We start from the raw sequence: 21855 nt of genomic DNA on the forward strand, positions 1-21855 counted from the left end.
AAGCAGCCACTGCCAGAGCTACACACCAGCACCCGAAGTCGAAATGCTTCGGCTCTAGAGAGTCAGCACAATAATGAGGCAACCGTCCAAGCTCGTTTTGAACTCAGACCAGTGATCCGGTTACTTCGTTAAGGGGTACCATTGAGTGTATGACCTTGTGCCAGTAGTAACCGGATAACGGAACAACAGCAAAGCCCGATTCGGGAATTGGACCATCAAAGTCGGAAATCCCAGAGATCGACATTTGTTTTGATAGTGAATCGAGGTCGGGCCATGCGGGACCCGAGCACCCGGTCAATGACAATAAGGTTAGCTTGAACCATGCTTCGCCAGTTCGCAGCATCGCGCCGACAGCGGCCGACATTCCCGTAAAACTTGCAGAGCGACAAGTCTCGTCGTTCGACAAATCAGGAGGCATTGCACACCGTAACCGAAGACAATATTATCGAATCCTATTTCCGGTTGCTCTTGTTCCTTCTCCTTTCGTCCTCCTGCTTTTCTTCATGTTTAAAGAAGCTAGCCGGTGCTACGTTGCCTTAACGTTCCTAGCTCTTTGCGATTTGGAAGACGGGTCGTCCCACCGCCGCCGGTAGTCTCTTATCCACTTTCGAGCAACCCCTTTGGATCCAGCCCTGAACCGCCGACTTAGAGCCCACCCCGAAGAGGTAGGTCACAAAAGACAGAACTTCGCTTAACCCCTTCAATCTCTCGCTTGTCTGTTCGAGCTCCAGATCATTGTGGGTCATAAGGCACAGAGTTTGGGAAACCCCAACGCCTTATCGTATCCGTTCATAATTCCAGCTAACGAATCAGCACCTCCACCGTTGCGGTCAGGCTGAATTCTTCATGGTGCAATTCGGAAATTTCTGCCGCTCAGCGCGGAATAATGCGTAACCTACTCCTGAGACCTGGAACTAGTGGCTGCTTCTGGTCATCTCAACGATGTATCATGCTACGAGCTTGAGCGTTCTACTTCTGCTACTTCTGCTACTGCTACTAAGGTGTCCCAAGCTTTCGCTGCGCTAATCCCGGACGTCGTGCTCGCGGATAACTGACATCGCCGGCAGTCAACCACAGCACCTTTACTATGACATACTCCCCATGTTGTTGGTCCTGGTATGCATGATTCGCTTCGCGTAGCTGATCAGACCTCAGTCACCGCATGCACTCAATATGTTGGGTCGTTGCTTCAATAAGATTACTCACAAAGCTCATGATGTGGTTACCGCACTCCCGGTTCTTAGCCGTCGGCGGTACCAACCGCTGGCTGAGACGTCGAAGGATTCAAACCCTTGTCAATCTATAGAGCGGCTAGCTATGCATGGTACCTGCTCAGGAAGGCCGCTAATCATAACCACGCTCATTGACCATCGCCATCTGGGTGCAGGGGCTAGCGATTAGCATATTAGTCCAACACGTGGTCTTCGCCAATAATTCTCCACCGTCTGCAGCTGCAGTTGGTACTTTCCTCGTCAGCACCTCGAATGGTTTAATAATATTGCTCGTTTATTAACAATAATTAACCCCGCACTACCTCCATGGTATTCACCGACCATGAAGGATGCCCCAAATGCACGACGCTCTTGCCACCGACTATTTCCCGCCGTTGTCAAGGATCTCCATGAAATGACGCTTGGATAACATTCTCGTTGCTCAGCGTCAAAAGCACCAATCCCACAGGGGTGGCGATCCTTGCTGCCTAGACTTCGCTCCTACTCTGCACCGAGCTTACTCCAAAGTAGCATCCAGGCGATCCTTCAAGATATGGGCATTCACGCTATCAGTCTCAGCTTATGGTGCAGAGAGCCTGGCTCGAATTCATCTATATATCGTCCAATAGGATTATCTACCTTAACCAACAGTAAAACAATAAAATCAACAGATTTACTTGCTGTGACGTATGGCTGTTGGGTGCTCATTCCCATCGACCAGCATACCTCCACTCGTGGCAAAGGCCCATTTCTCAACCCATGAAGACATCATATCCTGCACTTGGAGGAGGTAGAGCATATCGAATCCGAAAGCGCATACGGACTTGCCAAGGAGTACGTCGTTTAGTTTAGCTCCAAACAACCCCGATGTCGTGCACGTCTGTACTTCCTCACGGTTTGTCCGATGAAGTCAGCGGCGTGGGCAAGATCATATTTGCTATGGGCCCGTTTCATCCGTCTTTTAGTTACAGCGTGACCCGGTCAAGTCCGCACTGTCGCATCTCACAAGGGCACGTTACTGTGGCCAAGTCTCTCCTTGGCCGTACACCAGACACATTACTGTTGTCTGTACTCTGCATGCATCATTCACGGCTTGAGGCGGCCCTGGATCAGCCTGATCAATGTCTTTCTTTTGTCCAAGTCGGCTTATTGCTACTAATGGTTACCCCTCTAGCTGGCTCATGCTGCGGACGAGATTTCACACAATACTTCCAGAAGGCGGTCCTTTTGACCTGCGAGATGATCAAGCTCTACAGAACAGACTCTATCGACCGGGGCCCCACGGACTTCTTTACTCGTCCATAACCGTCCGAAGGCAAGAAATACGACATATACACGAGCTATCCGTGCCAGGAAAACAAAGGTGTAGGCCATAGCAAGCTTCCTCATCTTTCAGCCCTCCAGGCGATCTACAGGAGCACGCAATATAGTGTATCGTTTATGCATTTGATGGTATAATGGAAGGTAAGCTGGGCGTTGGCTCTGCATATCTGAGCCTGAGAGGTATGTTGCTGCCCTTCTCATGCGCAGATTGATCCAATGCGGTTTCTTGAGCTTTTGACTCGAGTACAATGACCGATCCTGAGGTATGTCGTCCTTGCCTACCTATCTTGCTCTCCACCTGTATAACGTACTGGTGCAATCTGCTCCTGTCTGAAGGGTATCTGCTAACTTCTCAGCACTATAGCTCCCAGCGGCGATGTACTCCACAGAAAGCTACTTTGCGTTCGCCTCGCGTATTCATTGTCTTCACCTTCGACAACTAGCAAGACAAGCCTACTGAACACCGTCTTAAAGCCCTTTTCCTTCGCACCTACTCTACTGCCCGACTCATCCTCCAAGCCCGGAGTCGTTCACCCACTATCCATATCCCAAGACTCTCTACCATAACCGCATGTCATAAATCTAACCGATACCTATTCGCTGTCCTCACAATCCCAATCCCCATTTGCACCCACGTTAAACACATTGAAGAGCTACGCTACCACCAATATTGAATAGTGGCTTAGAGATTTTTCCAGGAAGCTGGGGCTCTGAGTGGATAGCAAGACATTCAATGTCTTGGACCCATACGTACTATTATCAATTAGGCGCATAATCAATGGCCTCTAAGGTCAGTAAATACGCGCATAGGAGATGGGTTCTCTGCGTTGGACGTGAAATGTACGAGGCCGCTCCACTTATACCCAACTGACACCTTGCCTACGTGCCTTAGCCCCTGGCTAAATATGCTGCACTATTTATCACCTCGCCTACCATTTGGTCTGCCTTGAGATCTACAGTATGATATATGCATGATCCTGTACTGTATTCAGTCAAGATTCACTTGGCATGTACGGCCTAGTCGTAAGCTTTTTCACTTACATAGACTTTTCCTCTAGATTATAATCTGTAGACGCAGAGTCACGCACTTGTCGGCTTACCATACCTACCTAAAGTTGTATATAGCCAGGTACATATATATCTGCTCAGAGTTTTGTCACTTTGTGTAGAGCTCCCCTTTGCCATATACCATGATGACAGGGATCTTAGGATGATCTTGACCACTTTATTCGTATATACTAGGCTTTATAATCTCCCACGTAGCTAGGTCTCACCCATCCATATCTCATGCTCCCCCTGAGAACAAAATTCGACGTTTCCCTCCCTTTCTTCTCTTAAAAAACCCTGAACTCCGACTACGGCTCTCTGATTATTAGAGGATAATAAGATATCTGAAAGGAACTGATAGATAAAGCTTGCTCCTACAGATTCATTATTCCTTATATACCAACTAACTGCTTTAAATAATAACTATATTAGATTACAGCTGGCAGCCACACCTAGACTGGCCGTATATACATACTTGTCTACCTAAATCTCAAAGCATAACTGAGTCAGACGTTAAATCCTATCTATTTACGCTGGCTAGGCTCTTGGTCTTGGATGTGGCATGGAAAGGAATCGCACACCTCTAACTTTCACGCATACCTGTCAAAAGCCCATTACTACGTTCGTTGGCCAGGCGGGCTTCGAGGGAAAAATGAGACCCTATCCGGATACCGCCAAGGTAACTAGCAATAGAAAGTACCTGTCATCTATGTAGGTAGCTAGCCGCCTCCTGCAAAACCCTAACTGTACCGCAGAGCCGCTTGGAGTTTTATACAAGGCAGACAAAGTCCTGACCGTGTAAGTATCGAATCCCGCTCTTGCTGATTATTAGATGGTCCAAACCAACCCAATTCTTGGCGGGTTGGGGCGGCTTAGAGCGGGTTTCGCGGGTCGGGTTTAACAAGTCTAACCCTGTGCTAGTAGGGTAGTGTGGGATGGTCTCGAAAGGAATTCTACATGAATACAGAGCCGCGGCTGCGCCGAATAAATAGGCGGCCCACATCTGCGAGACTTTGACGAAAAGCGAGGTTTGGACGATCCGTCTGAGTGGCATACCGCGAAGAGCAAGGCACCATTTTGCCTTTTCTGTGTCCTGGCCATGCGTTTGGGGCTGGCTCACCTGGCCGCGGTGGCCTCCTTGCTTTTGCCATCAGGCACCGCGGCGTCGGCCCACAACGGCCATCACCACCACCATAAGCATCATCCTGCTCCCCGTTCAACTTTTGACTCGACCCCTGCTTCCGATGGTGCCACGCATATATTTACCCGCAGGGCAGACGACTATACCTGTGGCCCAGACCGACAATGCAAGAGCAAAGCGTGCTGTGGCCCAAACAACGTCTGTGGATACGGAGAGCTTTATTGCGGCAAAGGCTGCCAGTCCAACTGCGATGCCACGGCGGAGTGCAGCCGCTAGCAGTGCAGCTGACCTAGCTTGCTACCGTATAGGGGCAAGTGTATATGTACGACTGGCGCGGAGGGCATAGTGGCCCTCCTGCAAAGTCCGACGGCTGCACTGAGCTTGGGGATAGATCGTCATTCTGCTGTGACCCTCCATTGAGTGGAGGCTCCCCGTTCTTCCCCGTGCCTCTCGAGAACCTGTTTCCGGACGCAAACTCGATCCCGGCAGATTACAGTCCTACATTTGCCATGGTCTTTGACGAGCATGCTGATGAGCTCGCCAGTGGAGTCACCGGGGAACACCCAAACGACGAACCATTTGCCTGGGTCGTTATGGTTGGCAAGAAGAAGATCTGCAGAGCTTCGACAAACGGGATGGCTCCCACCTCGAGCTTTTTGACTACCCCAGTCCCGCAGAAGAAGACTTCGAGACGCAAAAGATCCGTGCAATCTGCCTCCACCCTGACAGCGACACCAGCAATTGCCTTGATATCGGAAAGGGGGGTGTCGAAGGCACAGTTGTCCGCTTGCCCGCAGGGTGTGGTCCCGACCGCTACGTGCGTGCCGTGAGATTTTGGAGAATCAAACAAACCACACGCTCCCAGGGCACCTACGCAAGCGATATCCCTCCGGCGCGGTGGTATACGACTTTCACTATGACTATGACTTCAAGAACCTGCGCCGTGACGGTGGTGGGATTAATTTCCGGGCTGACCTTTCAACCCACCCGGCATACTGGGACACGATCGTCGCATCCCCCGTCAAGCGATCGGGAGAGACATGGCGGGACCTTGACCGGAGGTGGCTGTCGGAACTTGACCCATCTGCGAAGCTAGCCCATTTCAAGAAGGTGTTTGGCGAGACGGCTGCCGAAGCAGAAGCGGAAAAGATGGGATTGAAGAAGCATTACGAGTTCCACCGTTGTTTGTTCGAGGCCTCAGCAACCTGTGCTGGCAATCCGGCCTACAATGTGAGCGCTGAGGCCCGCATGTATGGAGAGCTCGACACGACCATGGACCTTGGGATAGCTCTGATAGGTACACTACGGACATTCGACTTTTCCGAAGCTTACGCCGCGTTCGCACAGCACGATCTGTCGGTAAGAGTGGGAGCGGCACTGCGCGCAAGGGCGTTGTTGCATTTTGATACTGGCTGGCACCCTCTTGGGCCATTCAATTCGTTTGGAATGAACCTGAATCTCAAAGGCATCTTCACTATTAATCCTTCTTTCGACCTGGACGTCCGATTGGAGGCCCAGGCATATGTTTCGGCACAAGCGACAGTAGAAATGACACTCTGACATGAGGGATCCCGATACTTCTTACCACGCTCGCTTGACGATGAACTGCCCGAGGGCCTGGGCGACTACAGCTTGCAAGGGTCTCCCGGTCCGATCGAGGGACAAGGATACATCGAAGCCCGTGTTGGCGGTGGCCTAGTCTTCCACTTTTGGCCCAACATCAAGGTGGACGTCCAGGTGTACTTTGCAACCGAAACTCTCGTGAACGCCTCAATCAAGCTGAGTACCGACGCCAGCATCCGGTTCGACCTCGCCCTATCGACGAAGTGCACGAATGGCCTGCAAGCGGATGTCGAGGGGCACATCGGCATGGACCTCTCCATTGAGGGCGCCTTGCCTGGATGGAAAAACGGTGCCACTAACTTGTTTCCTCACGGGCCCACGAGCCTCTTCTCCGGCTGCATCCCCTTTGATATGCTGCTTGGGCGGAGCCTGCAGGAGCGGGCTTCTCTCTCCCCGATTCCTGACGCAGACACCGCGACCTGCGCCGTCTCTGTCTCCGGAGACTACCGTGCCAATCCAGACAGCGATAGGGATACGGACCCTGACTGTGACCTGAGAGATACTACCGACCGCAACCATCCGGTGTCCTGCAGAGACCTTTCGTGGGCTGAGGAGGAGGAGGAAAATGCCTATTCAAGTCACGATAACAACGAAAGTCACCCCCGTATTCAACGTCCTGGAACAACGGGCGCCGAAGAAGCTGAGGTACTGCGATTTACCAAAGACGAAGGACAGATGGAAAGGGCATGAGTTCAAAAAAAGCGGCCTGCTCTGGTTTCCCGACAATCCACCGTCCACCACGCTGGTTGCCAGGTATCCGCACGTCGCCACTTATGACGCGGCCGATTATCTGAATTGCAAGAACTTTGATCTTGCGAAGATTCAACGCCCACGAATCCATACGACAAGGGCTCAAATGGAGGCCGGAGATATGAGAGTAAGGTCTTGCGTACACTTTATAGAATACATTGCTAATTGCCATGAACCACCGCAGCCGAGCACATTCTAGAGGGACAGGCGGTAAGTCATCTCAGCCCTAAAGCAGGCTCAGTGCTAACGTGCCATGGTGCAATTGCAGCTTCAGCAGTTTTTCATTACATACTCCTGCCGTTGGTCGGACAGGACAGGGGCAGCCAAGTACACCAATCCGAATGCCCGATATTTCCGCTCCCCGAAGGCGTCCGATGATAGCGAGCTTACGTGGTGCGAGTACATGAAACTGTGGTGGGATTCAAAGAACCCAGCCAACACCCGCGTCTGCCTTGCATACCCTGGCATGACGGAGCACGACGATGAATATGTGCTGTTGGAACAGAGGCTCAATGGCCAGGTAAAAATGAATGTGGGTCACGAGAGCCCGTTGGCGATGATCAGCCAGTGTTGACATGAAATCAGTGGTACAAAAGGGTCGCCTCATATCATACCAGTTATATTGAGGACTACTTCCAAGCTCGTGACTGGAGCAATGTGGCTCGGACGATCAAAATGCAGACTCTCGGGTGGAAGTACTACTCGGAGTACGAATCCAACCCTATCATCCTAGCCAAACAAGCTCGGCGTGTCAAGGAAAAGCTTGAGGAACTTGAAGGCAATGGGCCGACCAGTATCCAGAGAACGATAAACCCCCCCTTTGGTTTCGCCCGAGAGTATGGTTTTACTGCTGACTGTCGGAATAGGTTAGTGGGTACGCTAGGAGCTATGAACCGCAAGACTTATCAGTGTACTGGAACCTATTCGTGCGGAGCGAACACAGCCGGGTTTAGGAAGAGGTGAAGGAATGGCTGAACGAGTGGGCGAAGAAAGCCTACGACATGAATCGACCGCGTCCACCGGCTGGACAACACCTCGCCGCAGCGCAATCCATCCAGCAAAACCCAAATATCGTCGAAATATTTGAAATTGCCTGGAACGAGGTACAGATGCTGAAAGACTGGACATCAAATGGGATTTTGACCCCAATGAGATGGATACAAGCTAGCGCGGATGATGGCCGCAAACTGTGAGTGGGCGGGTGAGCGAAAGAATTCGAAGATACTACCACAGCCGATTAAATGGGCTGCCAGCACCTCGCCGCTGACCGACTTTCTCGTATCAATCGGTTGTTCTCTGTGCCACCAACAGAGTCAACGTTCGGACAGGCGTTAGCCCAGTTCACTTAAGCATCCTAAAGTTGCTTTAACCATTGGCGTTTCCTCTTCCTCTGTTTGATCCAGTATCACTGAGCCCGCAGGTTGTGATCAAGAAGGCAGTAAAGTCTAGCCGTAGCGACAATTAGCTGTGCTTTACAGGATTTCGATTGCCAATAGAATAATAGTCCTGTGGATTACAGGCGCGGTAGGATCGCGGATATATTAGTGATGATCATATCATCAGGATTGAGGTAGGTGTTCTAAGGTCTGACTCGCTGCATTGCCACGCGATTGGCATATCGCCCATCTAGAACAGTTCAAGACCAGAAATCTCCTGCTTGATAGGCTTTGTAGCTCCATCTTTGAAATACTCTAACCGAGTCACTAAGTAAGCCTGATCAACAGGGCTTCAAACGCTATATACATAAATACAGCGGCAGTGGCTGTCTATTCATCCGCAGGGAAACGATCCAGTGTCACTTTCGCCTCCACCACATGGATTAAATCCTCGGGTCCCATATCCTCAACCTCCAAATCGCCCAAACTGAACCTCCACGCGGCTGCAACACGTTCGTCGGGTTTATACCCTGACTGCGACTTGAATCTCAAAGTGGGCTTGGTACCTACCAACTCCCATGCCCCCCTGGCACTGGTGAATTCAAGGCTAGTGCTGGGCGTCTCGACCATACTGGTCCCGATCGCTTTTATAGCAGGCATGCGCTGCGCTGCATGGCCAATCGAAATGAAGAGCCGGTGAAAATACTCAATCCGCATCTTGTGGCGGACAAATTCAGCTTCTTCTTGCATTAATTCGTTGTCGAAGATGGCGAGACCCGTTGTTGGATCGGGGATTTCTTGCTCCTCGTCCGGATCGCGTTCGTAATCGAAAAGCCATTCGCCTGTAGCATGTTTTCGTTAGAAGAGCTTTTTATCCCGTGTTCTGGAAGCTAGGGGCACTCGTACCAGAAGGTAAACACATCGGGAGCGCCTCCAGTGTAAGGGACTCTAGATACGGCCAGTGAAGGGCAGATGCTTCGGGTGTAGGGGCGCCGCTGTCGTCCAAGGGGAAAAGGAAGTCCATCGCTACGGCGGACACTGATAACTTCAGATGTCGAAGAGTCAATGACAGGTTGCGTAGGTTCAGCGACAATTCGTCGAAATCTTTTCCTGCCAGGAGATCCAAGCCCGGAAGAATATTCGACCAGGGTTCTTCCCTGTTACCATTCAGCTCGAATGATCTGAGCGTTGGTGGGAGCCTTGGAAGGGTAGATGCCACCGCTAGTATTGTTAACTCGATTACCAATCTGCGACCGCGAAAGAGAAGTCACACCTTGTCGCCGTTCCCGAATGTAGGTGATGTGGTCTGGGCGCACCCACTCCTCCAAGTCCAGATACAGCCGTTGCAAAGCGGCGCAATGCTCTGCGAGCTGCAATGCAGCGCCGCTCCATACGCCCTGGTACAAATAGTTGTCCTCGAACAGTAGCTCGTCGATGCAGGCGACTCTGGGCATGTCTGGACCCTTTTCCGGAAAGCGTGCGTGGTACGGGGGGATAACCCACTGTTCACCGTCTCGGACAGTCTGCCACCGGATAAGATCTTCCGCCTCTTCCGTTTCTGGCTCAAGCGTTTCATCGTGGCCGCGCACAGAAATAGCCAAAGTAACCTTGAGATGGGCGTCCCAAGGCTCGAGAATTTCAAACAGCAAACATATCGCCGTACTAAATGCCCGATCATTCGCGTCTCTAACAGGGTTCCGCTCGCTGTAGCGCCTGTTCTCGAGCTTTATGGCCCGATAATCCTGGATATCGTGTGGTGTAGTAATTGTGTACTGCAAGCGGTTGAGAAATGACCGTCGGTACTGCGTGGAGCCAGACATCAGGGACCGGAAAAGCGAAAGAGGAATAACCCCTATCTCCACCTCAGAGCCCTCGCTGGCAACCTGGAGGTTCTGGTAGATTAGCCGCTCAAATACCAGCTACCATTAACGGCAGACCCTTGCGTATGTGGGGAGAGACGAAATGTCATCCTTTAGGTAGAAAGCAATCCGCGCCCATAGCTCGACGGGGAGCCGGTTGCGCCATGGCGTGGTCGAAAAGTGTGTGAGGATACAGTTTGGGAACTGCTCGCACAACCCCTGGAAGAAGGCTGGTGGGCAATTGTGGCATGGGGGCTTGAGGCCTGGATCACATGATCGCTTCCTGGATGCCGCCGTCTCCGCAAGCTGCACCATCTTCATGACGTCTCCTTCATGATGCAGTCGATAGTACTTTGACAACCCCAGCTTTCCACCGCCTAAGGCCAGAGGGAAAAATTGCCAAGTTTCAACGCTTGTGAATCTTGGGTCCGTGCAGTGGGCTTGATACGATAGCCTATCGAGACAACAAGGCCCGGATATTTGACGGATAGCATTCCCTGCGCAGGTATTGTTTAGGCTAACTCACCGACTTATCTTGAAGATGGAGCCCTTTAGACCTTTTGGTTATTCGTGGTTATCGAATTGTTGATTGTCGAGTGCTCCTTTCAGCATATCTAACAGGGGTTTTGTGATCTTAGCATATCTATAGATGAAGTATTAAAAATATCTGGTAAACCCTAGAAACACCTGGATATTATGGTATAATTAAGGTATTGTCACAGGCTATGGCCTGGATCTTGGTTGTCGGTCATGCCCTCAACCAGGAATGGTTCCAGAGATGTAAATAGGGTTTCTGCAACATCATATACAACCTCGGAATTGCATCGCGCAGCTTCGGTAAAGAGACCCGTCGGCATACAGGTCCGAAAAGTCTTGACGTACAACTGGAAAAGGTTGATAAAGAGAGGAGGAGGACATTTGCGCTTCTTTCTTTTGTTTTCTTCTTTAAGCTTGTGATATTCGTGCATACAGGACAGGTAGTTGAAAACAATACTACCTACGCCCGTTACATTAGTAGCCGACTTTACGGGCCTGTGATGATGGAATAAAGACCTTTTGAAGCTATCAGAGGCCTATCTCTTCTGTTGTCCAGCCATTAGAGCTGACTTTAATCCTCTAATCTGGTGGTAGTTTGCTATCCTGGTACCAACCCTCCAGATAAAGCCTTCCTTTAAAGATGGTTGCTGTAGGAAGTACCTAACCACTTGACATGATGCATTTAATTGTTGTTACCTATTCCTGATTACCTGGCTGTACAAGGCGCGCTTTGCCAGTTTCTTTGCGTCGTGATATAACCTTTGCAGTAGCCACAATCCCCATGGCAAATCCTGTTTCGTCAAAGTTGTAGATATCATCATCCACAATACTATACTGTATTCGGACCTTCTGTAACTGGTCAAAATATGCTTTAATAACTTTTGGGTTCTTACATTCTGCCTGCTTGTAGCTGATCTTTCGCGCAAAGCAGATCTGCCATCTCCTTAACCTGAACATATGTTGGGGGCGCTCCGCGGCTATCAAATGATTATATCTATTATACTAATGCCTCCTCCTGGGTTTCGGATAGCTTATATCTATTTGCGCGTTGTTCTTTGCGATACTGGCATCCTCGAAGTCGGCCATGGAGAGTTAACTCTGGGATATCAAAAACTGCTGCTGCTCGACGAACACTTGGAATCTTGTTTTTACAAGATAAAATTGCAAGTGTAATCCTCCCTCTTGCTCAGCCAAATCTTGACGCGATTGGCCATTTTTTGGAGTCATGATGACAGTTAGAATAACTTCAGTATGAAAGGTTGAGCGGGGTGCGCGGCTCGCTTGTGGATTACGTTAATGGCCTAAATCTTAGTAAACACCCTGCTCACCCCCTACTTACTCAAGTGGGTGATTTACTTACCTTGCTCATACCCAACTCACCTGCACCCACCCTAAGCTTAGCGTCTCTAACCCTTAGAAGCAGCAACGTACTCAGGGCTCGTTGCACTTTTATCCGCGTTGAATATGTGGCTTAAGTACGGCTGAGCGGACGGGAAGCCCTGTTTTCCACACCCTATGGTCGTATGTACTGGCTCTTTCCTAGCAGAGGCCTATAGATCTGGGTAATTACTTGTGATATGTTTTGTATTATAACTGTGGACTGGAGAGGTTTCATTCACTATCGGACACTTCACCGTGGGTTAGACAAATGTGTACGCTTTCGATTTTTTGTTGACGAAGACCAGGGACGTGCCTAGTATGTGTCTGATAGTAGTTGAGTGGGTGGGAAGAGGAAGGGGAGATGCTTAGGACATGCACACGGAGGATACGATTCACTATATGCCGCGTGCCATTTGAACGAAGCGCATCCCTGTTGGGAGCCAGGCGTGCACAGGACTGCATGCTTGCACGCCAAGATTGAGAACCAAGAAAGGACATGAGAAAAAATGTGGTTCTCAATTCAAGAACATACAGGTAACAGAATAGATACGAAATAATTTGAATTAGAATAAGAAGGCCAACCAGCCCAGACGCCTTCATACCAAAATCTCATCCGCAATCCGGGGCAAAGTTGCTCTGTCAATCTAGCGTTGAGTCTAGCGAGGAATTCCAAGGTCATCTTAAACTCGTGGAAGACGATGAATGGGCGGAGCTTGAAATTATGGGACGGGTTCGATAGCTTATCTGAGAAGGTGATATTGTCCGCTAAGACAGGCTGAGTTCGTGAATGTAAATCCGGAGGTGCAAACCGAATATCATGAGGTGCAAATACTGGGTAGTAGACACAACGGTTAGTGCCGGTCAGGATTCGTGACTTGCAAGACCCGGCGAGAGAAATCTCGGTCATCGTCGATGCTACCATTGCTCTGGCGCCTGTGGGCCATAAAGTCACCATCAAACCGATGGTCAGACATGGAGTCTTGCGACATGGGTTTGCCGAATTGTTCAACGTTGCTCATTTCGCGCATCCGCTGATCAGCTGGGTGGCGCTTCTTGAAGCGCCAGAGGAAGAAGCCAGCACCTATCAGAGCAGCCAGACCCACAACACCAATGACCACACCCGCAGCGATGGCAGCAGTATTAGGTCCGTCCTTCTTACTTGAGTCGTTGTCTGCCGACGTCGTGCTAGTGGCCATTTCCTGTTGTCCATTAACACTCGAGGTGGTCACAACAGCACCATTCGCGTTTGTCGTTGTAGAATCACCGCTAGTTGTAGAAGTGCTGCTGCTGTTCGAGGAGGACGTGGTCGAAGAGGAACTGTCCGAATAGTATGGAACGTTGTCCTTATAGCCGGTGAGATAAACCGAGTATGCATCCGATCCACCACCTGAGAGACACATTAGCTGTTGTTGACCACTTTAGGTCAGAGACAATCTTACACATGACGATAGGCCAGGCAGCACATGGCTTGTTGCATGAATCATCATCTTCCATGCTCGATTTGGCAGGGATCTCATCGCCACAGAGACAGTGGTTTGCATTGTACAAACCAAAGACGGCCTTGTTCTTTCCATAACAGAGGTTCATGCAGTATCCGTTACTCTGGTAGGTGTAGCTACCCTGATCCTCCAGGGGCTTCGAGCTGGAGAAGCAGCCAATATATGTTTGTTCCTGAGCGGCAGCCGGTGAGCTACTGGCGAGGAGGGCGGCAGTCGCAAAGACTGTGGATAGCGTGAACGACCTCATTTTGGACGTGCGAATTGGTTGAAAGGGAGCGAGTAGCGAGGTGCAACTAGTTGCAATCGATTACTGTTAAACGAAAGATGGGACGGCCGGCGTAACCCTATCAATCGTTCAAGTGAGATTGGTACCGAGAAAAAAGATCGAGATAGCGAGAGAAATGAGTTGGAGTTTCTTGGTAGAGTTTTCGTGGAAATCCGGAGTGGTCGGTTTCTGGAGAACCGGTCTCTGGCGGGGATTTAGTGTGTTTCAGTATCCCTTGGAGTCGATGCCCATTAACGGTCGCTGAGAATCGGCCAGAGACGTGATAATTTGTCCAGTCGAAAGGATCACGAGAGATGTATGCCGATAGACTTGTTAAATTTGCTCGTCAGTCGACAGAGATGAAGGTAAAAGGTCAAAGCAACAAGTATCCTCCTCAGGGCGACCGGGCGTAGTGATCCCTGGATCAAAACAAATCAGGGGTCAAGGGGACGAAACGAGAGACTGAAAACGGGCAGCGCGACAGAAGCTCGGGAGAAACCAAACTAGACAGTATGAGAAACGAGTGTGTCCTTGGGATTGATGAATATCAGCCCTAGGATGCGAGAATCGATGAAAAGAGAGAAGAGAGCGACTGGTTGAAATGATCGAAATGGAGTGACGGAGCACAGTTGCAGCCCGTGATCGTGTCCCTGCCTGACTAATCGTACTATCGTCCCGCGTCGAGTGCCGTTCGTCCAATCAGGGCCCCGGATATTTAGGGATCGTTGTGACCTTTCTCTTTTGGGATGCGGCCCGTTTAGTCGTAAATGGGGAGCTAGTCCAGATAAGAAATAGCGCGACCCTGACAAGCGTCGTTTGATGAAATGAAATGAAAGGAGGGGGGACCTTGTCTCGCCTTGACTCCTCCGTACCTTCACTAATAACTGCGGTGACAAGGGACCCTTCCTCTTTGGTACTACTACCCGAAAGGTAATTTTTCGGTTATCCTGTGCTAACAACAGCAAAAAAGGTGCCGAGGTCACAAAGAGTTACGTGGTCTCAGATTCTGGCGAAAACCACAACGTCATGTCTCAATGCCCGTCCGAAGCGCCACTTATGCGAGAGACAAGTTCCAGCACGAAGAGGCGATGATCATGGGAACTGCGTCGCTGAACTCTTCAATCCTCAGTTGCCTTTTAATCCTGATGTGCATCGCAGACCAATAACAAGGAGATGATGCGCGCTTGACCCAGTCGTCACCAGTCATCACCCAGTCATAGAGCGCAGCTTGAATGAAAGGACCATCTTCTGAACGCCGATCACTTGACTGACGCAGCACCCACAGAACTCCAGAAATCTCCAGGGTCAAGTTAAAAAACTAGGAAACCTTCTAGCGAGACAAACCAAGCAGAAGCGTATTAACCTTTCGCCCCGAAGTATCTTTCAGGTAGCAATAATGATGAAACTCTGGGGTTCGTACTCAGAGGATGATCGTTACTGACTCGCAAGAGAACCCATGGGTCTATTTCACTGGGGCGGCTATCTCCGACCGGCGCCATGGAAAGGCCAGGTACAGAGAATCACGTGAAACCAGTAGCGATGAGTTCATCCTGTGACACTTTGGAACCATCGACTTCCTTCAAAATCATACGCATTCAATTATGCCGTTTATCAGCACTGCCAATGGAGTAATGCACTTAAGCTGGGCCTGTGATGTAGCACTCGCTCGCACCGTTTCTACGGGGTTGACCTAACGCTCATCCACGATTCTCCCAAAGCTGGACAGAACAAACTAAGTCCTGCAAAGCAAACACTCTGAGGCAGCTAACCGACCCTTGCAAGGGCTTGAGAATCACCGCTCCTGGCAGCCTTGGCAATAGAGATTCGGGTGTAACAGTAACGATCAACACCCGATGGTGCGCATCTCTCAGTCTCGGTAGTTTCAGGATTTGCAGTGTAAGGAATGCTCGCAGGTCTGGAGTCGGTAGCATGCTTCCATTCTCATACCACTTCTGCCAATACGCATAGGAGCTGGTGAGGCTAAGTGAACTGCCTTTTACAGAGCTACATCTGAATTAAAAAAGGGATAAGATACCAAACACCGATCCAAGATCTGACGGAGTGCCCAAATCCAACCGAAACAACATCCAGCTTGTAGTGTTGACCTTGGGGCTGTTCTGCGCTACGGTAGGGCAACCGAGTGCTGCACAGGTACTTACAGAGCTTGAACTAGATCACTTTTTTTCTCACCTGCTGCATGGGGCTATCGGGCTTCAGGAAGACTAATAGCCAGTGGTCATCTGTTGCAACCCTTCGAAGTGAGGTGGTAGTATTCCAGAAAACAGCGCCCAAGGTCTCTCCATATTTAGGAGCCTACGTTGAGCTTCAGGGAAAGTTTGATAATACTAAGTGGAGATGAGCAGAAGAGCAATATCTATATACCCAATGGAAGCCAGACAGGCCATGATTGGTACCTAGGTATAATAATGCTTTTCGGGTTAATAATACATATACACAACGCAAGAGTAACCGCCTATCCCAAAGGAATCCGTGCAAATCATGCCATTCGTCGCCGGCCACGTTTACCTATCTCCAAGAAATGCCTCGTAATCCTTTGTTGCCCTCCTTCCCTCCCGTATATAGGCGTGGCTCATGATACATCTCTTTTCTAAGGAAAGCGTTTCGCGGACGGAACTCGTCATGTGCTTATGCTATTCATGGCTTCGGAATATGCAGGGTCTTACTGACCATGAGGCACCCGTGGAGAACAAAGAGCAGAACAATCGGGTGGAACTCCAGCGCGGTGCCCTGCGCAGCAACGCCAAGCGGAATGTCTTCCAAGATCCATTCTTGCGACACCCAGTAGGCCATAACCGCAACTATGCTTAGTGTGGTGGGGATAGGCGTACCCTCGAAGTACTTCGACTTGCCTGTCTTGTCTTTCGGGAGGACAGCAGCGGTAACATTGAAGCGGGCGAGGCGCGTTAAGCCGCAGAGGACGAAAAACGTGAGGAATAGGTGGTCGAGCGGGGTTCGAATTCCAAGCGCAAAAGCAGCGGCGGCCGGAGCCATGCCGAAGGAAATCTAGATGCCGTCGATTAGCCATGTTAACCACTAACAGAAGTATTTTGCCTTACCAGGTCTGCGAGAGAATCCAGTTCTTGCCCCATGAGAGACGACTTCTTCCTCCACCTCGCGATCCTGCCGTCCATGAAATCGAAGAAGAGCCCGAATGGCATAAATCCAAGAGCGGCCCAGATAGCACCATAGTCATGGGGATCACCGAGGCAGTAGCGAAGGGACGAAAAGACAGACATTACTGTTTTACGGGTTAGTAGCCGCTCGCACGAATCTCAACAAGGAAGTCGACTTGCCTCCGCAGAATCCTAGAATAAGGTTAGTGAGCAATCACTCCACGTAAAATAAACCGGCGCGGTTTCTTACCATTAAGCTCGGTGACAAGATCTGCTAGATGCAGTGCCCTGTATAAGGATCGGAGTGAGCATGCGCCCGCCGTCAGTCAAAAAAGCTGAAGCCTACCTAACCATACTGAAGTGACCAGTATCTGAGGACAAGAGCATCTTTTGCTTTTCTTGGCCTAATAAACTCGTTGTCAGTCTGCTGAGCAAGGCTCATTATCCAGTCCTCGCATACCTCCATCCGCAGACGCTGAGACACCGCTATTTGAAGACGAGTTCGCGGGCATGGCTGAAGTCCTTCGAGACATGCTCATACAAGGAAAAGCTAGAAAAGAGGGTTTATAGGGTAAAATAGGGGCTAGGAAGTAATATAAATGGGTGATGCTTAGGTAGAAAGCATTACTGGGCTGCAATTGCGGTCCGAAGGAGGATGTGTTGACGCTTGCACGTGCAGGCTCTCGCTTCTTTCAGGCTCTCAGCAGTCCGACTAGACGTCATCGCTGCGCCACACTCAGCCACGTCTGCCAGCAAGCAGGTTCTAAGCTTCTTTGTGCTAGTTGACAAAATAACGCTTCTAGTTCAACACTGGATTATGCTTAAACTGGAAATGCCCGCTGGCCGTTGAGCACGTGTAATTATTGCGGGCCAATTTCGTATACAACGTAGGCCACGGCAACACCGCGGAGAAGATCAGATCATACAAATTTCAAGACTAGATGTAAACCAATTTTTCTCAAATGACCGTGGTCAAAATTATCGACATAATTCCCGTGTTCCCATAACGCCGTAATAAGACAGGACGAGGCAAAGACAGAGAGGCTGTCACGTTCTAACGCCGGAAGCCTCCGCGAGGCCCTCCTCGCCCACCTCCCCTACCGCCAGCACCACCGCGGAATCCGAAGCTTCCACCACGAGGTGCACCACGGCCTCTGGGGGCACCGCCGCGGCCACGGGGACCACCGCCGCGAGCACCACCACGGCCACCACGGCCGCCGCCACGAGCTCCGACTGCCTTCTTGGGTTTGGCACCTATTGTCTTGTTAGCAGAGTCCGTGAGATGCGATGTTGCAGAATGGATATATTTACCGGGTGGAGGCTTGGGCTTGGGAAGGAACCTGATATAGCTGGTCAGCCGGGCTAGTTTTCTCCCAAGGGCAAAAAGACGCATACTTCTCAATAGGAAGGAGCTTATCACCACCAATATAGACCTTGTCGCCGGGCTTGAAGGACGTTGCGACGATCCCTTCTTGGGGCTTGATGGTGAAGTATACTTGGTTGATAGGGCCGAGAACTTCGTCAATCTTGCCAATGGGTGTCTATAGAAAGCAATCATTAGTCAGATTGTTTCCAAATCATATTGCTCGTCTTGTACCTTGTTCTCCAGGTAGATGGGCGCGTTGAAATAAGGGATCTTGGGGTTGATCGATTCGCAAACCATCTCGCCTTCACAAGCGTGCATGAAAGTGCCCATCTCTAAAATTGTAATTAGCCGGGCGATGCCTCCAAGCCAATTTCGATGTGAATATTAACCTAACACCTGGTCTGGCGGTCCAAAGGACTGCTGGAAACCTCCCCGGCCGCCTATCCAAAAAAATTTCATTTAGCTCTGGTCAAACACATATCTGTCTTCAATTGCGACAATTGCTTACCACCACGACCACCAAAGCCTCCACCGCGACCGGAAAAGCCGCCACGACCGCCTCCGCGAAATGACATCTTGATGTTGGGGTTGTTCTTGTCGACCTGGTGCGGACTGATAGCGGAGAAGTTTTCAAACGGCGGGAGCCTCAAAAGGAAAATGTTGCTAGCCGAGTGACTCACCGCCTTCCGGGTAGGTATGATTCACAGATCTGAGTCAACTTTCTAGAGGCTTGGGACATCAAAAGAACCTCTCGTCGCGAGAACGCCCATTTCCTCTGATCATTCTTGTTTTCCTAGCTGAGAGGTGAAGTTATGGCTTCTGATGGTCCCAAAGATCTGCCTGTTCGGCCCGCCGCTGAGGCTAAACCGGCCAGTGAGTCGTATTCCTTACCCCGCTGAATCTTCGAACCCCTCCTGACTATGTCGATTTTTGTAGGCGGCGACTCGCTCCCCGACTTCATTATTGAGCGGAACAAGCTGTTTGAGAAGTTATGGCAGGAGCATCTTGAGGAGTTGAAGAACAGGCCTCACCCTGAAATCAATGTCACCCTTCAACTCGGCGACGGAAACACTACCACGATTCCCTCGAAGGCTTGGGAAACCACACCAGCGCAGCTACTGAAACACGTCCCAAAGGAGATCAGCGCGGATATTGTCATTGCAAAGGTTGATGGTCAGCTTTGGGATCTAGGCCGCCCATTGGAGGGAGAATGCACAGTGTCGTATGTTCCTTTCAGCGACCCTGAGGGAAGGGAAGTTTTCTGGCATTCGAGCGCGCACTGTCTAGGTGAAGCTTGCGAATGCGAGTACGGATGTATGCTTTCCCACGGCCCGCCTACCCCACAAGGTTTCTTCTACGACATGGCTATGCCTGATAAGTACGCATCTCGTTCGTCCGTTCGCTACAGTCACTGACATCTAGGCAGCCGTGTCGTAAAAGAGTCCGACTGGAAGACCCTTGACAACAGGGCCAACAAGATTTTCAAAGAGAAGCAGAGTTTCGACCGATTGGAAGTCACCAAGGAGAATCTCCGGAAGATGTTTGCGTACAGCAAGTACAAGCTTCACTACATCGACAAACTTGTCACTGGGGAGAAGAGTACCGTTTACCGATGTGGTACCCTGGTTGATCTCTGCAGGGGCCCCCATATCCAGAGCACCGGCAAGGTCAAGACCTTCAAGATCATGCAGGTCAGCGATACTGAGCGAATAACCTAAAGGCGTCAAAGCTAACCACTAGCAGAACTCCTCTGCCTACTTCCTCGGTGACCAGAACAACGACTCTCTACAACGGATTCGTGGTGTCGCATTCCCCGACAAGAAACAGATGGCGGAGCACCTCAAGTTCCTTGAGGAGGCTGAAAAGCGCAACCACCTGAGGATCGCTAAGGAGCAAGAACTTTTCTTTTTCGATGACGTGTCGCCTGGATGCCCGTTCCTGCTTCCCAACGGTGTCAGAATCTTCAACGCCCTCCAGTCTCTCCTGCGTTCCGAGTACCGCAAGCGAGGATACCAAGAAGTCCAGACGCCCAACATGTACGACGTCGGCATTTGGAAGACCTCCGGTCACTGGGCTCACTACAAGGACGACATGTTCAAGCTTGATGTGGAAAAGAGGGAATGGGCTCTCAAGCCTATGAACTGCCCGGGTCACTTTGTGCTCTTCGGCCACCGCGAGCGAAGCTACCGAGAGCTTCCGCTGCGAATCGCGGACTTTGGTGTTTTGCACAGGAACGAGGCGTCCGGTGCTCTTCACGGTCTCACCCGTGTTCGAAAGTTCCAGCAAGACGATACCCACATTTTCTGTACCCATGATCAGGTAAGATGCTTTGCAAAGAATGTATCCCAGAGACCTGCTGACGCCGACAGATTGAATCTGAAATCGAAGGACTGTTTGACTTCCTGCAGTCCATATATGGACTGTTCGGCTTCACCTTTAAGCTCAAGCTTTCCACTCGTCCCGAAAAATATCTCGGTGAGCTCGAGACGTGGAACTACGCCGAAGAGCAGCTCAAGAAGGCCATGACCAAGTTCAAGGGCGACGACTGGACTATTGACGAAGGAGATGGTGCTTTCTACGGTCCTAAGATCGACATTACGATTGCTGATGCTCTCAAGAGAGAGTTCCAGTGTGCCACCATCCAACTCGACTACCAGGCACCCCTCAACTTCAAGCTCGAGTACATGACTGGCGAAAAGACCCAGGCTACCCAGGAGGAAGCGAAGAAGGAGGCTGACCCCAAGTCCAACGAGCCCGCACCCGGCCGTGCCCGCCCCGTTGTCATTCACCGCGCGATCATTGGCAGTTTCGAGCGGTTTTTGGGTATCATCACCGAGCACTTTGGCGGCAAGTGGCCGTTCTGGATCAGCCCGCGCCAGGTTTTGATTGTACCTGTTATGCCGGCAGTGAATGACTATGCACGGGAGGTCCAAAAGATTCTGCAGGATGACAAGCTCTATGTCGATGTTGATGTCACTGGAAACACGCTGCAGAAGAAGATCCGCACCGGTCAGTTGGCGCAGTACAACTTCATCCTCGTTGTCGGTGCCGAAGAGAAGGAGTCTCGTTCTGTCAACATTCGCAACCGTGACGACACATCATCTCAAAGCCGAGGTGTCGTTGTTCCTCTTGAGGAAGCCCGGCAGAAGTTCCGAGCTCTGCGCAAGGAACGCAGACTGCTCAACACCCTGTAGCCACATTACAGCTGTGGTACTGTCTACGGTATACGATTCCTATGCGCTGGTGTTCATTTGGTGGCGAAAAGTGAGAAGGTATGAAGCTATTACAGATATTTTACACATAAATACAGCGTATGCATCAATAGTCATGCCATATTTGTACAT

At 50.6% G+C, this 21855-nt stretch overlaps 7 protein-coding genes across 7 annotated transcripts; 2 read left to right on the top strand and 5 right to left on the bottom strand.

Moving 5' to 3' along the window:
* Positions 1-5042: 5042 nt before the first annotated feature.
* BDW70DRAFT_160387 (uncharacterized protein) lies at positions 5043-8288 on the top strand (the record flags this gene model as incomplete). The annotated part of the gene is made up of 6 exons (XM_073740841.1): positions 5043-5520; positions 5588-6264; positions 6337-6990; positions 7364-7627; positions 7681-7965; positions 8049-8288. 6 exons carry the CDS (start codon positions 5043-5045, stop codon positions 8286-8288), a joined length of 2598 nt encoding a protein of 865 aa, XP_073595510.1.
* A 304-nt stretch (positions 8289-8592) lies between these two features.
* BDW70DRAFT_57114 (uncharacterized protein) lies at positions 8593-10540 on the bottom strand. Its single transcript, XM_073744304.1, has 3 exons — positions 9745-10540; positions 9378-9692; positions 8593-9313 (listed from the first exon to the last, which is right to left on the bottom strand). The coding sequence occupies exons 1-3, from the start codon at positions 10289-10291 to the stop codon at positions 8862-8864; spliced, it is 1314 nt and encodes a 437-aa protein (XP_073595511.1). The 5' UTR covers positions 10292-10540; the 3' UTR covers positions 8593-8861.
* Positions 10541-12397: 1857 nt separating this feature from the next.
* On the bottom strand, positions 12398-14645 carry BDW70DRAFT_137074 (uncharacterized protein). The gene is made up of 2 exons (XM_073736969.1): positions 13687-14645; positions 12398-13634 (listed from the first exon to the last, which is right to left on the bottom strand). Exons 1-2 carry the CDS (start codon positions 13991-13993, stop codon positions 13099-13101), a joined length of 843 nt encoding a protein of 280 aa, XP_073595512.1. The 5' UTR covers positions 13994-14645; the 3' UTR covers positions 12398-13098.
* On the bottom strand, positions 12460-12724 carry BDW70DRAFT_137075 (uncharacterized protein; the record flags this gene model as incomplete). Its single annotated transcript, XM_073736970.1, has 1 exon — positions 12460-12724. A coding segment is annotated over exon 1 (227 nt), but the record flags the coding sequence as incomplete, so codon positions are not given.
* A 1391-nt stretch (positions 14646-16036) lies between the features above and the next one.
* BDW70DRAFT_137077 (CDP-diacylglycerol-serine O-phosphatidyltransferase) lies at positions 16037-17789 on the bottom strand. Its single transcript, XM_073736971.1, has 6 exons — positions 17606-17789; positions 17492-17549; positions 17396-17433; positions 17326-17337; positions 17089-17270; positions 16037-17035 (listed from the first exon to the last, which is right to left on the bottom strand). Exons 1-6 carry the CDS (start codon positions 17682-17684, stop codon positions 16667-16669), a joined length of 738 nt encoding a protein of 245 aa, XP_073595514.1. The 5' UTR covers positions 17685-17789; the 3' UTR covers positions 16037-16666.
* Positions 17790-17940: 151 nt separating this feature from the next.
* BDW70DRAFT_137078 (H/ACA ribonucleoprotein complex subunit GAR1/NAF1) lies at positions 17941-19129 on the bottom strand. Its single transcript, XM_073736972.1, has 6 exons — positions 19020-19129; positions 18901-18951; positions 18743-18843; positions 18541-18686; positions 18457-18485; positions 17941-18399 (listed from the first exon to the last, which is right to left on the bottom strand). Exons 1-6 carry the CDS (start codon positions 19084-19086, stop codon positions 18200-18202), a joined length of 594 nt encoding a protein of 197 aa, XP_073595515.1. The 5' UTR covers positions 19087-19129; the 3' UTR covers positions 17941-18199.
* A 61-nt stretch (positions 19130-19190) lies between these two features.
* On the top strand, positions 19191-21833 carry BDW70DRAFT_137079 (threonine--tRNA ligase THS1). The gene is made up of 5 exons (XM_073736973.1): positions 19191-19384; positions 19448-19889; positions 19938-20202; positions 20255-20830; positions 20881-21833. Exons 1-5 carry the CDS (start codon positions 19324-19326, stop codon positions 21703-21705), a joined length of 2169 nt encoding a protein of 722 aa, XP_073595516.1. The 5' UTR covers positions 19191-19323; the 3' UTR covers positions 21706-21833.
* The last annotated feature ends 22 nt before the right edge of the window (positions 21834-21855 follow it).

This window comes from Aspergillus foveolatus (assembly GCF_047715535.1).
Source record: "Aspergillus foveolatus strain CBS 279.81 unplaced genomic scaffold BDW70scaffold_27, whole genome shotgun sequence".
NCBI lineage: Eukaryota > Fungi > Ascomycota > Eurotiomycetes > Eurotiales > Aspergillaceae > Aspergillus > Aspergillus foveolatus.